Raw genomic sequence first — 15,981 nt, 5'->3', positions numbered from 1 at the left:
AAATGTCTGGAATGAGCACCACGTGGTGACGAAGCTGCTGAGACGTGACCCAACTCAGGGATCCTGAATGCATCTGCTAACTGCCCCAAGGGGAGGAAGACTCACAGAAATGATGTTCAGAGGGCATTAGAGGGACCCGGAAATATGGACTGCAGCGCGCCATGGGATTCTCCAGGTAAGAATACTGGAGTGGGTTGCCATGCCCTGCTCCAGGGGATCTTCCTAACCCAGGGATCGAACCCGTGTCTCTTACGTCTCCTGCATTTGGCAGGCGGGTTCTTTAGCACTAGCGCCACCTAAGAAGCCCATATAAAACACAGTGAAAGTGAATTGAAAGTTGCTCAGTCGTGTCCGACTCTTTGTAACCCCATGGACTATACAGTCCATGGAATTTTCCAGGCCAGAATACTGGAGTGGGTAGCTTTTCCCTTCTCCAGGGGATCTTCCCAACCCAGGGACCCAGGTCTCCCGCATTGCAGGCAGATTCTTTACCAGCTGAGCCACAAGGGGAGCCCTTAAAACACCCAAATTTCTGAAAGATTTTCACCCTAACCAGCAAGTTCTTTGTTTATTCAAGCAACAAGCATTTGCTGAGAGCCTGTCATATATGCTGCATAACCATCTTTTCCCACCAGGGAAGGAAAGGTGAGGCTGAGAGACAGGCCAAGCCCAACCCCTAAGGACCCACTCAGTGTCAGGGCGGATGGGGGGGCCACGAGCTCACTGGGCAGTGCCAGCCCGAGCCGAAGAGTGTCTGCTTCTCTGTCCTGTTCCAGACCTTGACTCCGCTAGCGCATTTCACACCTGGGGAAGGGGGGGGATGGACCCTCTTCCAGTTCATCTTGCCTCTGTCCACCCCCACCTTAAGGACAGGGAGGGGCCCTAGAGCTCAGGGAGGGGACATGCCAGGAGGAAAGGAGGGCATCAGGCCAGAAGGCCCACACTCTTCCTGGATTCCCAGCCTGTGTGTGGAGCCCGGTGTTTCCTGAGGGCTGAGTGCCCACTGATGCTACAAGGCATGCAAATCCTCCCCAGAAAGGAAGAGGGGGACTTCCCCAGTGGTCCAGTGGTTAGGACTTCAAAGCCCTTCCAGTGCAGGGGGTGCAGGTTCAATCCCTGGTCGGGGAGCCAAGAGCCAACATAACCTCCTGGTCAAAAATCCAAAACATAAAATAGAAGCAATATTGTAACAAACTAAATAAAGACTTTAAAAATGGTCCACATCAAAAAAATCTTTAGAAAAAATTTAAAAAAGGAAAGGTGGGGTAGTTTCTTTGCTTAGAACCCAGACCCTGGGAAACCCAGGAGGGGGTCTTTGGTCGGGGTCTGCAGGCGGCTCTCCCCCTGGAGGGATGGGCATGCCCATCTGGCTCCTGAAGGGTTATTCTTTTCAGCTGCTTGGGTGTGTAAAAGCAAAAGATTGACAAGGAAAAGTAATGTGCTCAGTCACTTCAGTTGTGTCTGACTCTTTGCAACCCCATGGACTGTAGCCTGCCAGGCTCCTCTGTCCATAGGGAATTCTCCAGGCAAGAATACTGGAGTGGGCTGCCATTTCCTTCTCCAGGGGATCTTCCTGACCCAGGGATTGAACTGGTGTCTCTTGTCTTCTGCATTGGCAGGCTGGTTCTTTACAACGAGGCGCCATCTGGAGAAGCAAGAACGAGCCCTAATAGGTGGGGCGAGGGGAGGAGCAGCAGGTAATGAACAGAGCAAAACTCACAAGGTCGGTGCACACGGAAGGTGAACACAGAGGTCGGGAGACCATGGGTTACAGGAAGGATGGGAATGAGGCCATTCTGATCTGCCTTTAACATCAGTCTCTCACTGCAGCTGATCCAGAGCCCTCCTCCAGGGCCAGGCTCTCAGGACACCGCACACCTTCCCCTCGACTACGCTCGGCTGGCAAAGACAAATCCAAACCAGAGATGCCAGGAACCTCCTGTTCCTGCTTCTATAGACATTTTCTATCTGAGTACAATGGGTTCATTTTTCTGCCCCCAATTCAAAGAGCCAAGTTTATTTTTCAGATCGCTTATTTTCATAGCAGAGTAATTACCCTGTGCTAATTAGCTTTGGGAATAAAATAAAGGAAGTAACCCTGTGCAGTGACGAAAGCATTATTTTTCAAATGAAGGCCTAATTAATCAAGTAATTCTTTAAACTTGAAATGGAAAAAATATTGAGTTACAAAAGAGACTTCTTCACCTACCGTGTATATAGTTTCCTGGATACAATAAATGCATAGATCCTTTAAGGAAGTTACATTGGCACATTAAAGTCATGAGAGGATTAGCCAGGAGGGCTGTTCTACATACTAGAAACATTAGTTTTTGTCTCAAACTGGAACTGCAGCATAGTTATCATCTCAGATGGGTTCTGCTGAGGAAGAGGTGGGTGATGAGGGTGTGTTCTCTGAAAGCTACACAAGCATTCAAAGACGGAACACCAGCAGGGCTCTCAGCAGGGCCCATGCGGCCTAGCTAAAAATATTTTTTGATCTTTATCAGAAAATAATAGGGACATAGGATGGGGATACATATTAGGATGGGAGACAGAGCATCCAGATGTCAGTTAGAAATGTGATGAAGTTTTGACTCAAACAATAAGGGCCAACCTCAAGGACAAAAAAAGGACACAACCACGCCTGCATGATCAAGGATGACCACACACTGGACTGGCTGAGCCGGGTGGTGACCTGGGGCTCGGCTCCTGTTTGCAACTTACTAGCCATTGACCTAGAGTCACCTGACCTCTCCAAGACTGAACTTCTTGTTAAATGGGGAAAATAATCCCTACTTACATCACAGGGCAGTTTTGAGATTCAAAAACGGAGACAGATATGCTCTGAAACCTGGATGAGGCTGTAAGACAAAGGAGACGAGGTGGCTATTCTCTGTGGGCACAGAGTGGTTCCGACAACTCTGAAACCCTCTGCGTCTAAACGTTTATGCTGATGAAGCTTGGGGCTCCCTGGCCGCCCATTTAGCTAATTTCTCAGGAAAATGACCCTTGTCCTCAACTGGAAGACCACTGAGTATCTAAGAAGAGAAACAAAAGAAGTCTTGACTTGGTGTAGCTACTAACACTGATGAGGATCCAGAATAGAAACCTGGTGATGGAGTTGTCATGTCTGAGGCTCATGCTAAGGAAATTTTAGGAACACAAGCTTAAACATGCCCTCCTTCTGAAATTCAGGAGGCCACAGAGAGCACAGCCACAGATTCCACTGCGGGTTACAACCATTGTGTCTCAGGAAAGAATCAGCTATTGGATCTACACTCATCACCCATGACTAATTATCAGTGAATCATTAAAACCCTCCTTTCCTCATACCATCATTGGGGCGTTCCCCATACAGTCATCTGTGCAAAATAGCCCAGTATTAAAAGTGCATCAAATCTGATAGACTCTTTGCAATAGAAACATTAAAAAAATAAAAAAGGACACCTCTCTATAAAATGAATTGTGCTTTCTTTTCAGAAACCACAAATGGTTTGTGTTCGTAAATCTTTTTAATATATATTTGAGAGCTACGAAGCAGTCAGAATTGTTTAATATGTTTCTATCTATTTTTGAATTAACCTCCCATCTTTGGCCTTTCATGCATAGCAAACGATGAGATTCAAGAACCTTAGCTCTAAAAATTTCCAAGTTACGGTTTCCATACTTGCCTCCAGCTCACCAGAGAGCAATTGGTGGTTCTGCAGGAAATCTCTCTTCTAGTCATTAACCGTTACTTCTGGCACACGCATTCCAGTTCAGCAGGCTATGAAATTTGTTGGGCATATAAACAATTGGGTCTTTGAACAGGGTGATGTTGAGGGCAGGGCATTAACAAAGAAATGACAAAACCGAAACTGACAGCGTGTCCCATGCCACAGGAGGTCTGGAATGAGTGGCTGTAAAGTACTATCTCCACTGTGTCTCTGAGTTAGCACCCATTTAGATGTTAGTCTTCTACTCTCTCTGTGTTCCAAACCAAACGTCTTAGTGTCAACGCAACATGATACACATAGGATCTGTTTCCCATAAGTATTACCTTTTTGGTCCCCATCAAGGTCCTTTGTATGCGATGGTATTTTTCAAGTATGATGATCTATAGCTGACATTTTATTTTGACTGTGTCATTGCTCATTCTCTGAATGCATCAATGAAAGTGAGAAGAGGATGCACTTGTTTTCTCTCTTCCGCTGTGAACAACTGTTTCTATTCTTCCAAATTTGTCCAGGAAAAGGGGTGGAGTGTTTGTTGTCATGGCCCCAAACTCCCGACAGGTTGAGCCTCGCTCTCTCCAAACCTTGAGTGCTTCCAGCAGGATTAAGAAGCTCTAAGGAACACATGCTGCTCAAGGAACCCACACCCTCTGGTCCAGAGGGGCCCCTTGAGAACAACGCTCCTATTTTGCACTTGCCCCAGGAGACCTTGCGTTCACTGACCGCCTCATTTCCGAGGCTGCCGTGCGACAGAAAGACAACCCACATACAGAAGTCCTCCTGATCCAAGCATCCGAGAGGAGATACATGCCACGTCCCTATGGCCGGCGGCTCGGAGCTCTGAGAAGCTGCTCCAACAGCGGCCCCTGAATCTTGCCTTTTTGTGGGGGCAGAACTCCGAGGAGGAGGATGACGCCTGGCAGCCTGGCCCGTGACCAGACAAGGACCACGATGGCGCTTTCTTCCCATGGATGAAAGAACAGACGGTGGCGGCCGATGCAGGAGAGATCCGTGGCGGGGAGGGGCAGGGAAAAAGGACGCCAGCGCCGGAGTGTCCAGAACAGCTCCCAGGCAGGGGGCAGTGGCTGTTTTAATCGTCTTCTCGGCACATTGGCAGGTTGACAAAGGTAAAGACGTTGAACTCTATCATTATGGAGAAGCACAAGAAGACGGCGTAGAGGACCAGCACATACACCCCCAGCTTCCGGTCCAGCTTCCACTTGTTCAAATGGATGCCGAGGACCTGGAAGGGGACAGGGAGAGTGTTGGGCTCGGGGAGCAGAGAAATACAAAAGGCGCCTTTACTGGAAAATCACACACTAACGATGAACCCCAGCACTTCCTCCAAAATGTGGACAAGAACAGAGGGGTGCTGCCGGGTGTATCATTGGTTTGATCAGAATAGCCTTGTAGGCTTTAGACTTATCTGATGAGAGGATGCTGGCTCCAGGCACGCACAGCAGCTGTCCTCAGGGCACCGGCCCTCCCCGGGCAGGCACACCCCTTTCTGGGGATGCATAGGCCTTCCAAGCCTTCTTTAGTGACAACTGGGGTCTGCCACTGGCTCCTTCCTTTGCTTTAGAACTTGCCATCCTCAACCCTCTTTAGCAAAACCTTCAAGGCTCCCATTGGCCCACTGTCTAGACACCTTCAGTTTGGACTGCGTGTGTGTGTTTGGGAGACAGGGTTGGAATGCTTTCTCTTTCTACATTCGTTTCATGCTTGCCTACCTCCTTTTACTACCATCTTTCTTTTTTAAAATTAATTAATTTATTTTAACTGGAGGCTAATTACTTTACAATACTGTGGTGGTTTTTGCCATACACCGACATGAATCAGCCATGGGTGTACACATGTCCCCTCCATCCTGAAACTACTTTCTTTCTTATCCATGAATCAAGGCTCCCCAAGGGTTGAATCATAGTTACCTCCAATGCTGTGGGTCCTTAGAGACAGACCAATAGGGGTTCAAATCCCAGCTTTTCCTATCCCTGTAGACTTCACGAAGGGAGTGGATCTTAGTCCTCATTAAAAGGTTTTAGAAATGAGGGGTCCATGAAGAAGGGATTCCTTTATAAGCAATAGCACTAATGGGACAGTTATGGGAAAGAACAATTATGGGAAACAGCCATTTCCTACCCCTGTGACCTGGGACAAGTTACTTAATTCCCGAGCCTTGATTTCTTCTGCAAAGAAGAAAACCATCAGGTGCTTGTAAGGATGGACTAAAGTAAGCTGAGGCATTGTTTACCACATTTTGGGGCCTGTGAAGTAAGGAGACCTCCGTGTCACCATGTACCAGCCCGGAGACCTGACCATCACGTCCCCATGGCAGCTCAGATGGGCTGGGGGCGGGGGGAACATGTCTCCTACTTGCATCATTGAGGGGAGACAGACGGGGCAGCAAGAAGACAGGAAATCTAAGTCCCTCCCTCTGGGGACTTCTCACCAGCTCAGGGAAAAGTGTAGTGGTGGATGCCAACATTCTTGGCAAAAATTGTGTCTGGGGTATCTGTGAATTTATGTTTTTTCAGCTTAATCCCTCACGGCCAAGGGGAAGAATTCAGAGACTGTGCAGAATCGGAGGAAAACCACGCGTGTGTCAAACTGCCATGCTGGAATTGTAAAAACTCACGGTGAGAGCGACGGAGCCCAGCAGCAATGCTACGGAGTAGACCAGACCCCGACTGTTGATCTTCACCTGGAAAAACAAACACACATGCCCTGAACCTCTGGGCTGCTCAGGGGCCCATCTGTTCTGGGAGCCCACTGCGCTTGGCTTATCCTTTCCCTCCTCTGGAAGCCACAGGTGGGTGTTCACAGCTAAAGCACCTGTGAGTTCCAGGCAAACATGAGCTGCCTCTTGCAGGCACCCCCAGGCTGCTCTGGACGCCTCTGCACAAAGCGGCGGCCAGCCTGCAGAGATGGGGGCAGTGCCTCCCCTGCAGCTCTTAGCTGCAGGGCCAACACACACTCGCTCCCTGTAAAGCACAAGCGTCGGGTGTCATCTCTCTAAGGAAGTGAGACGAACTTACCGTGGACCCATAATTAACAACCATGGTCTGCAGCCCCCACGGTATGCCGAGTCCCACGAGGATGTCGAACACGTTGCTTCCTATGGTGTTAGAGACCGCCATGTCACCAAGGCCTGCGGGGGACAACCGACAGGTTATTCCTAACCCCCAGTACCTCAGAATGTGATTTTATTCAGAGATAGGGTCTCTACAGGGCTTGCCTGGTGGCTCAGATGGTAAAGAATCTGCCTATAATGCAGGAGACCCGGTTTCGATTCCTGGGTTGGGAAAATCCCTTGGAAAAGGAATGGCTACCCACTGTAGCATTCTTGCCTAGAGAATTCCACGGACAGAGGAGCCTGGAGGGCTAACCATCCATGGGGTCACAAAGAATCGGACAGGGGCAATCAGGTTAACATGAGGATGAATCCTAATTCAGTATGATTGGTGTTTTCATTAAAAGGGGAAATTTGTGCACAGGCTTGCACACAGGGAGAACTCCATCCGAACATGAAGACCACCACCTACGAGCCAAGGAGAGAGGCCTGGAGCAGACAGAAAGAACCAAACTTTCCGACACCTTGACCTCTAGCCTCCAGGACTGTGGGACCATCAGTTTCCATCTTCCTGTCTCCCAGTGTGCGGTAATTATGCTGCCCTAGGAAACTCACCCAGAGCCCTGCATTATTTCATTGTCAGCCTATGTTCTGGGATGACCCACGACATGCTTCTCCTTATTTGAGATGCCCGCCTTCTCTGGGAGGGAGGGGGCCTTGTCCTTGAGGCATACTTGTGACCCAGGCGATGGCACCATGAACTTGACCTGGATGACAGAGCAGCTGGTCTTAGGCCTGGTTGGTCTCCCAAGAGTGGACTCTTTGCTCCCAAACAGACTAGAAGCATCTTAGAGGTGAGGGGCTATGTCATTACCTTCCCCCTTCCTGCCCCACTGTCCAGTCTCCTACCAGCCAAACAGTCTTAGGAACTTAATAACTTGAGAGACTTCAAAAGTTAGAAAACAAAGTTTTAATGCTGGCTGAAATCTCTTCTAACCTGGCTCCCTAGCCCAAATTCAACATAAGAACAACGTATGACAGACTGTCATAATCTGGCCACAAACATCCGTGGAAAGAAGAAGCCTGAAATGCATGTGCCTATAACCATAAAGCCATCTTGGTCACTGAGCAGCTGGCAGAGACTCAGACCAGCAACCAGACGACTGCCTCACCTCTGTTCGACCACCTGCCCCTGGGTGTTAGCCAGGCTACCTCCTCCCACCCTGTTGCTGTCATCCACTGACCTCCAGAGCACAATGTCTCCCTGAGGGCCTCACAGATCCCTCTGGGGCCTGGGCACCTATCTGAGTGCCTTCGAAATCCTGGCAGCTTAGTCCTACTGGGGGCAGTATCTCTGGGAAACCTGCCTTCCAGTCTCCCAGGACCTTGTGAAACAGGAACGTGCAGCTCCTATTTTGGGCCAGCTAGTCATCCCTGGTGGGGAGGCAGGCACTAGCCGGATGGGTCAGGAGGAACCAAATGCCCGCCCGGGTCTGGGAAAGAAGAGCGAGTGTGTTCTCAGGTTGGACTGCCGGGCTCTGTGTGGGTGCAGCCCCCTAAGGAACATTAGAGCAGCAATTCTCAGACTTTGAGAGCACATGACTCAAATTTCCATTTCCACCAACCACAGCCCAAGAGAGGTTCCCTTTTCTCCACACCCATGTATTGCTTGATTTTTTGAAGATGGCCATTCTGACCAGTGTGAGGTGATACCTCATTGCAGTTTTGATTTGCATTTCTCTAATAATTAGTGATGTTGAGCATCTTTTCATGTGCCTCTTTGGCTATCTGTGTGTCTTCTTTGGAGAGATGTGTATTTAGGATTAGGACTGACACATGTATACTGTGTGTTTGCTCAGTCGCTCCGTCGTGTCCGACTCTGTGACCTCGGGGACTGTAGCCCATCAGACTCCTCTGTCCATGGGATTTCCCAGGCAAGAATATTGGAGTGGGTTGCCATTTCCTTCTCTGGGGATCATCCCAACCCAGGGATCAAACCCATGTCTCTTGTGTCTTCTGCATTGGCAGGTGGATTCTTTACCACTGAGCCACCTGGGAAGCCCACGTATCCGCTACCACGTATAAAGTAGACAGCTGGTGGGAACCTGCTATAAAGCACAGGGAGCTCGGCTCAGTGCTCTGTGATGGCCTAGCTGGGTGGGATGGGGTGGGAGGGGGGTCCAAGAGGGAGGGGACATACGTATACATGCAGTTGATTCATTTTGTTGAATGAACTAGCACAACACTGTAAAGTGATTATACGCCAATAAAATATTTTTTAATTAACAAAAAAGAGCAAACAACTCACTGGGGTCTTGCTGAAAAGCAGACTCTGGTTCAGTGGGGCTGGGATGGGGCCTGAGACTCTGCATTTCTCTCAAGCCAATGCTGCCAGCCTGGACCACGCTGTGGGCGGTGAGACTTTAGGGAGCCCAGGATGCAGTCTCTGCATGTTAGAGCTTACTGCACAGCTCCTGCCTCATGCAGGGGGCTCTGGGCAGAGGTTTCTGCATCCTCCACCATAAAGAATCTATGTTTAATATTGTCTGCTGGATCCTCTGTCACTCACATCAGCATCACCCTTAGGACAGCTATACACTCTCACCCCCACTTCAGCCTTCCTTCGTGTCTTTCTACATTTCACTGGAGCCACTCTGAGATGATATCCCCACTTGTTCTTGTTCCTACAGAGCCCCTTTGGACCACGCTGGGACGCTCCCCTCCCCTTCTTAATCTTCTCGTATCTTCCCTGACCCACTAGCCTGGACTCCAAGGCCAGTTGTTTAAATGGCACATTCTCTTGGCCCCTTGACCTTCCACTGTGTCCACCCAGCCACCCCCAGCTCTGGATGAATTCATCTGTGTGTCGTGGGAGCTGGTACAACTCCAAATTCATGCTGGAACCCCACCCAAATTCACAACCCCGAACGTCAGCCAGGCCCTCGGGGCTTATTGTTCCGTTTCCTCCCTGGACCGCGTTGAATAGCGGCCCGTGCTCATGTCCACCCAAAACCTGTGAACGTGACCTAACTGGCCAATAGAATCTTTGCAGATGTGATCCAATTAAAATGAGATCATCCTGAATTAAGGTGGGCCCTAATTCAATGACTGGTGTGTCTGTGGACACAGACACACACAGAGGGAAGAACACCATGTGAAGACACAGGCAGACACAGGAGGGAGGCAGCCACAAGCCAAGGATTCCTGGCACCCCCCCCCCCACCCCCCCAAAGCTGGCAGAGAACAAGGAAGGATTCCTTCCCAGAGCCTCCAGGTAAGTACAGTCCTGCCAACACTTGACCTTGGACTTACAGCCTCCAGGACCAGAGAATCCATTTCTGTTGTTTTAAGTCACCCAGTTGGGGTCCTTTGGTTTTGACAGCCCTGGGAAATGAATACACTCACCTTGAAGGTCACTCAGTTCAATTCCATCCCCCTCAGCTGCCGTCCCCAGCTGTCGCCATTCTCCTCGAGGCTCCAGCCTCCTGCCAAATATACTCCCACCCTTCCCTTCCCCTCATTTCATCTTTTCTCAGGACCGATCAGCCAACTAACCAAACTTTCTTTCATCTTGAAGAAAGGAAACATTTTCCTCCTTTCTGAACCCACTTTCTGTTTGGACACTTCTCTCCTCTCCTGTCTCCTCTGAGATTTCACTCCACTATTTGCCCTTCCTGCCTCCCATCCTTTCACACTACTGTCTAGGGAGGAAGGTCAGTGAAGTCCAGGCGTGGATGCTATCTCACTGCTAGCAAAGGAGCAGCAGAGGAAGGCTGGCTCTTCATAGACCTTCTGTTCTGCCATGGAGGAGTATACCGATGTTCCTTAGCCTGCTCACCCCCAAGGCACTTAGCTCCAAAGAAAATCCACCAAGCAAACCATAACATTATATAAGTTCTAGAATTTGGAAGAGGAATCAGAAAATAGCTGGAGACATAGGATATCCCCACCTGGCCTGCCTGGGATCAGAACATTAGTGCATTTGCTCTAAAAATTCTGGGCTCCCACTCTTTTCAATCTCACATTGGTGATGTCAGAACAAGTTCATTTTTTTTGGCAACACAGCTAGTGGGATCTCAGTTCTGGCAGTGAAAACCTGGAATTTTAACCACTAGGGCACCAGGGAGCTCCCAGAACAAGTCCATTTTTATTCACCTCCACACAGATGCTTCAAGAGGTCTAGAGGAGGTGATCTTGGTAGTAATTCTCTCCATGGATGGAATCTACATGATGCTTTCCAGTCATCACTGTTTCCTCCACAGCAGGACTTAATGACTATCAGTTCTGAGAGCTATGAACTGTAACTCAGGCAGGGGGGAGGGCCCACTTGGTGATGCTGATGGCTGGGGGCCCGAGACACTATCCGTACCTTGTCTCGCCACAATCAAGCTGGCCATGCAGTCGGGAACGCTTGTGCCTGCTGCAAGGAAAGTAATGCCCATGATGACATCGGGGATCCCAAGGGTGTATCCAATAATGGTCACCTGCAGAAGACAGGGGAAACATCAACTCACAGAGGCGCACCCGTGAAAACCCTGCTTACAACGCAGTGTTTTTAACTTAAACATAGTACTCCTGTATCCAACAGAAAAATCTGGAATATGGTTTCATTTTTTAAAAACTGTCTTTTGAGTATTCTTTTTTCCAGATTACATGAGTAATCTGGGTTTACTGTTTTAAAAAGTTAAGGAAAAAAGTCAAATGAAAGTATTAGTAAAAATCACCTACCATTTCTCAAGACCCTCAGACAACCACTATTAACACTTTTTACGAGCCAGTGAGTCTTAGACTTGAAAATGTAGGAAATCCTGTAGTGAGCTGTTAAAATAAGACCTGCCAGGCCCCACCCCCAGTTTCTGATTCAGGAGATCTGGGGTAAAGTCCAGGGATCTGCATTCCTAACAAGTTCCTAGTTGGTTGAGACCCTGAGGCTGCTGACCCGGGAACCACATTTGAAAACCCCTGCTTTAGAATATGGGCTTCCCTGACAGCTCAGCTGGTAAAGAATCCTCCTGCAGTATAGGAGACCCTGGTTCAATTCCTGGGTCGGGAAGATCCACTGGAGAAGGGATAGGCTACCCACTCCAGTATTCTTGGGCTTCCCTTGTGGCTCAGCTGGTAAAGAATCTGCCTACAATGTGGGAGACCTGGGTTTGATCCCTGGGCTTTAGAATATATCCTTGACCTTCTTTTTGGTGTATGTATTAGAAAAATATGAAATCAGATTATACTATCAAAGCATATTTTGTGACTGTATGTTTCATGCAATGATACATTGTGAGTATCTTGCCATCACAAATACTCACCTACAATCTTATTTTACACTGGTGCGTGGATTCCACTGCATAGCTGTAAAGTTCCTGTCCATCCATCACTGGTGGATAGGAAATGGCTTGTTTTCGTTCTTAAAATATCACTGTATTGTAACATGTAGCATTTACTGAGCACCTACTATGTACCAGGTTCTTTCCAAGTGTTTTACTTTCACAGTCTCATCTGCTCTACGCACCACCCACTGGTGAGGGAGCCACTGTTATTATGCCCAAGGAAACGAGGGTCAGAGGGGGAGAAGTTACAATGCAGGTGGGCATCAAGTCGGTGAGCAGCAGAGCAGGGATTCCAGGCCAAGTCTTTCTGACTCTAAAGTCTGCACTCCAACCTTGCCATCACGCTTTTTTATTTGGATGGTAACTGCTCTACAAAGTTGCATTGGTTTCTGTCACTCAACAATGCAGATCAGCAGTGAGTGTATGAATGTGTGTGTTTTATATATATTATATATATACATACATACATATATAAGTGTATATATATATATATATATATCCTTGCTCTTGAGCATCATGTTGTCTTGTGTGAACATCTCTGGGTTCTCATCTTACTATTATATCCTTAGGAAATGTTCCAAGAAATAGAATCACTGGATTGAAGGATACACAGGCTTTTAAGGATCTTGAAACATGGTCACATAACTCCTCTAATAAATGCCTGACACTCGGGAAATGGTGAGCAGCAGCTGAATGGAAAGCCCTAGAAGCACTTGGACAACCTCACTCAAAACATCCCTTAGATGGCTCACCTCCCCATCTAGAAAATGTGAACAGCAGGATCTTTCAGGGTTGTTCACATCTCAGCTGATGGCTCCAGTCCCAGCAAATGTTTGGGTAAGCTAGTTTACTTCTTAGAGCCTCAGTTTCCTCATCTGTGAAATGGGCTTTTAAATGAGGATTAAGAGAAAAGATGAGGGGACAGTGCACGGGCTGTGTAAGACATTCATAGATGTATGTTTCCCTTCACTTCCAATCACTCATCTTGCAATCTATGGGGGCACAGAAAATGTGAGTGATTAGCCCAGATGAAGTGTGCTTTGAGGCAAGGCAGAGCTCAGCCCTGGAATGAAGCCAGAGCTTGTGGACTAAAACGATATCCCTCCTAGGACAAAGCTTGCAGATGGGTTTGGAGATGCTCGACCCTAAAAGACAGTGCTCAGTTCGGCATCACCAGGAACTGGGCAGTGCGTGCCCTGACTGACCTGCTCTGGGCTGTGCAAGGAGAAAGACTGAGGACACCAAAGCCACACAGCTGATGCATCGGCGCTTAACCCACACTGACCATGAGGCAGGTCTCCACAAGCACAGCCTGGCTGTGGCTGACATGTGCTTAATGGGTGATACCAGATGTCATACGTATAGGAGCCTGGGTTATTCTGGCAATAATGAGGATGCTTCCTTTGCTTTCCTTTCCTTATATCACTGGACTACCTGGCTAAGAAGCTGGAGGGTGGAAGGTTCTGTGTGTGTACACACAGTGGCAACCCGCTCCAGTATTCTTGCTTGGAGCATCCCATGGACAGAGGAGCCTGGCAGGCTACAGTCCATGGGGTCACAAAGAGTTGGACATGGCTGAGCGACTACCACTTTAACACACTCCAAGCATTCAGGACCAGAGATGCTACCTGAGTGTGGCTTTGCCTTGGACTCCAGCCTGGGGCCCTCCGAACTCCTGATGTTGGGGTTTCAGAAAGGCAAGCAGAGCCAAGTCCAGAGCTGGGCTGATCTGCCTGACTTTGTTGAAGTCACACCTGCTCTTTGGTCCTCAGTCTCCCCAGTTGGGCAAAGGTCCTGGATTGGATGACTCATTTTTGAGATTCCCTCCCTTTGGATGCTGACAGTCAAGAATCGTTTTCCCCAAAGCCAGGGTTGAGAGATGTGAAGGACAGCGGGCAGGTGAGACGTCAGTGCTCTCTGGCGCCCCCATGAGGACATGAGGAATGTAAGTGCCTGGCCCCTGGCACATCTTGCTTTCACAGAAATCAGGCTAACCTGGCACTGTTGTCTTTACCACTTTCTACTGTGGAAACCACTCAATTACCCGAAACTGAGGCCAGCTGAAGTTCCAAATCACAGGTAAGAGTGCCGCAGCAAGGTGGTTCCTATGACTCTGGCCAAGCCACTGCCAAGACTCTCTTTTAAGAAGCAGGAATGGGGTTTATAAGACAAGGTGAGGGGGATGGGAATGTTATTCAATGTCCTACCTCACAGCTAATTAGTAGAACTTATTTCATAATACTGTTGTTTTCATTAATTAAAAAGAAGAAAAAATTTCACATATTCATTAATTTGATTTTCCCTAACTCTCACACCCACTCAAATGTCATGAAATACTTTTTTCACTTGCAATATTGCTTGTGGAATGCACTTTAGTAAAAGAAATTGGTGGATCCTTTTATCAAAATGTAAGCATGGGCTGGCCTTTAACCCTACTCAGTAGTCATGTACAGATGTGAGAGTTGGACCCTAAAGCAGGCTGAGTGCTGAAGAATTGATGCTTTCCAATTGTGGTGTTGGAGAAGACTCTTGAGAGTCTCTTGGACTGGAGGGAGATCAAACCAATCAGTCCTAAAGGACATCAACCCTGAATATTCATTGGAAGAGCTGATGCTGAAGCTCCAATACTTTGGCCACTTAATGCCAAGAGCTGACTCACTGGAAAAGACCCTGATGCTGGGAAAGACTGAAGGCAAAAGGAGAGGAGGGCGGCAGAGGATGAGATGGTTAGATAGCACCACCAACACAACGGATATGAATTTGAGCAAACTCCGGGAGATAGTGAAGGACAGGGAAGTCTGGAGTGCTAAAATCCATGGGGTCACAAAGAGTTGGACACAATGCAGTGACTGAACAACAACAACATCTTTGACTGTCATCCTTTTCTGGCGGGGGCGGGGGTCTGTTAGTAGCTATTTCCAACTTCTTTTCTACATAAAAACACACACCTTGGCATCTATGGGGATTTAAACCTCTATCTGAATAAGCTTGGAAGCAGTGTCGGCTGCATCTCATGGTGAACATGGCTGATATTTACAGTTATGATCAATTTGCTATGTTGCTAGCTCACACCTGATGCCTGAACAGAACCCTTTCATCTCCCAGTAACCTGCAGACAGTGGTGATCATGTCCATTTCGCAGAGGGGACAACTGTGGCTCATGGAAGCTGAGTCACCTGTCCAGGTTTCATGGCTCCAGTGGGGAGAACCAGGATTCACAGCCAGTTCCATGGGACCCCACAGCTCTTCTTCTCCCACCAAACTGTTCCTCTTGGGTTAAGAGAATGTTGCTCTTGTGCCTCTGAGGCCAACACACACCTTTGCCCTGTGTGTTAGGCGGCATCAGGTGTTAGGAGGAGAGTGAAATGGCTGCATGGATACTACTGAGGTGTGAGTGGCTTGCAGGTGAACTTCACAGTAGAAATGCAGAGGTTCTGTACCCGCTTTTCTCGCTGTTCACAGGCTCCCCAGGTGGGTGAAAGGAAGAGGGGGAACCCCACAAGATGACATAAAGAGTGAGAAAAAGGGGGCTCCTGTTTGGCCCCACCCCGCCAGTGAAAGTTTGCCCAGGGAGCAGTCATGTGGGGCCAGAGGGGCTATGCCAAAGCCTCTCTGCCTGAAGATTCTAAGAGCAAACTGAGAGGCCATTCAGGTGAGTGGCTGAGATCTTAGACTCTGGAGCTCAACACCCAGGTTCTAATCCCAACTCTAGAATTCACTAGCTGTGTAACCAGTTGTTCAATAGTTGCTAACTGTATAACTAACTGGACAAATGACTCAACCTCTAGGCCTCAGGTTCCTCATCTGTAAAATGGGCACAGTAAAACTGCTTACCCCATTGGGTTATTGTGAGGACCAGAACAGTTTACCT

The 15,981-nt window shown here is 48.4% G+C and overlaps 1 protein-coding gene across 1 annotated transcript in view; it reads right to left on the bottom strand.

Moving 5' to 3' along the window:
• Positions 1–2,717: 2,717 nt before the first annotated feature.
• The window catches only part of SLC24A4 (solute carrier family 24 member 4), a 181,112-nt gene continuing 167,848 nt past the window's right edge, over positions 2,718–15,981 (bottom strand). The window contains exons 14-17 of the mRNA XM_061159687.1: positions 11,153–11,267; positions 6,749–6,861; positions 6,349–6,414; positions 2,718–4,956 (exon numbers count right to left, since the gene is read on the bottom strand). Coding sequence (XP_061015670.1) covers positions 4,804–4,956; positions 6,349–6,414; positions 6,749–6,861; positions 11,153–11,267 — 447 coding nt within the window. The 3' untranslated portion in view covers positions 2,718–4,803. The remainder of the gene's footprint in view (positions 4,957–6,348; positions 6,415–6,748; positions 6,862–11,152; positions 11,268–15,981) is intronic.

Source organism: Dama dama, chromosome 13, assembly GCF_033118175.1.
Source record: "Dama dama isolate Ldn47 chromosome 13, ASM3311817v1, whole genome shotgun sequence".
In the NCBI taxonomy this organism is placed as follows: domain Eukaryota; kingdom Metazoa; phylum Chordata; class Mammalia; order Artiodactyla; family Cervidae; genus Dama; species Dama dama.
This window is presented reverse-complemented; position numbering and strand designations above follow the sequence as displayed.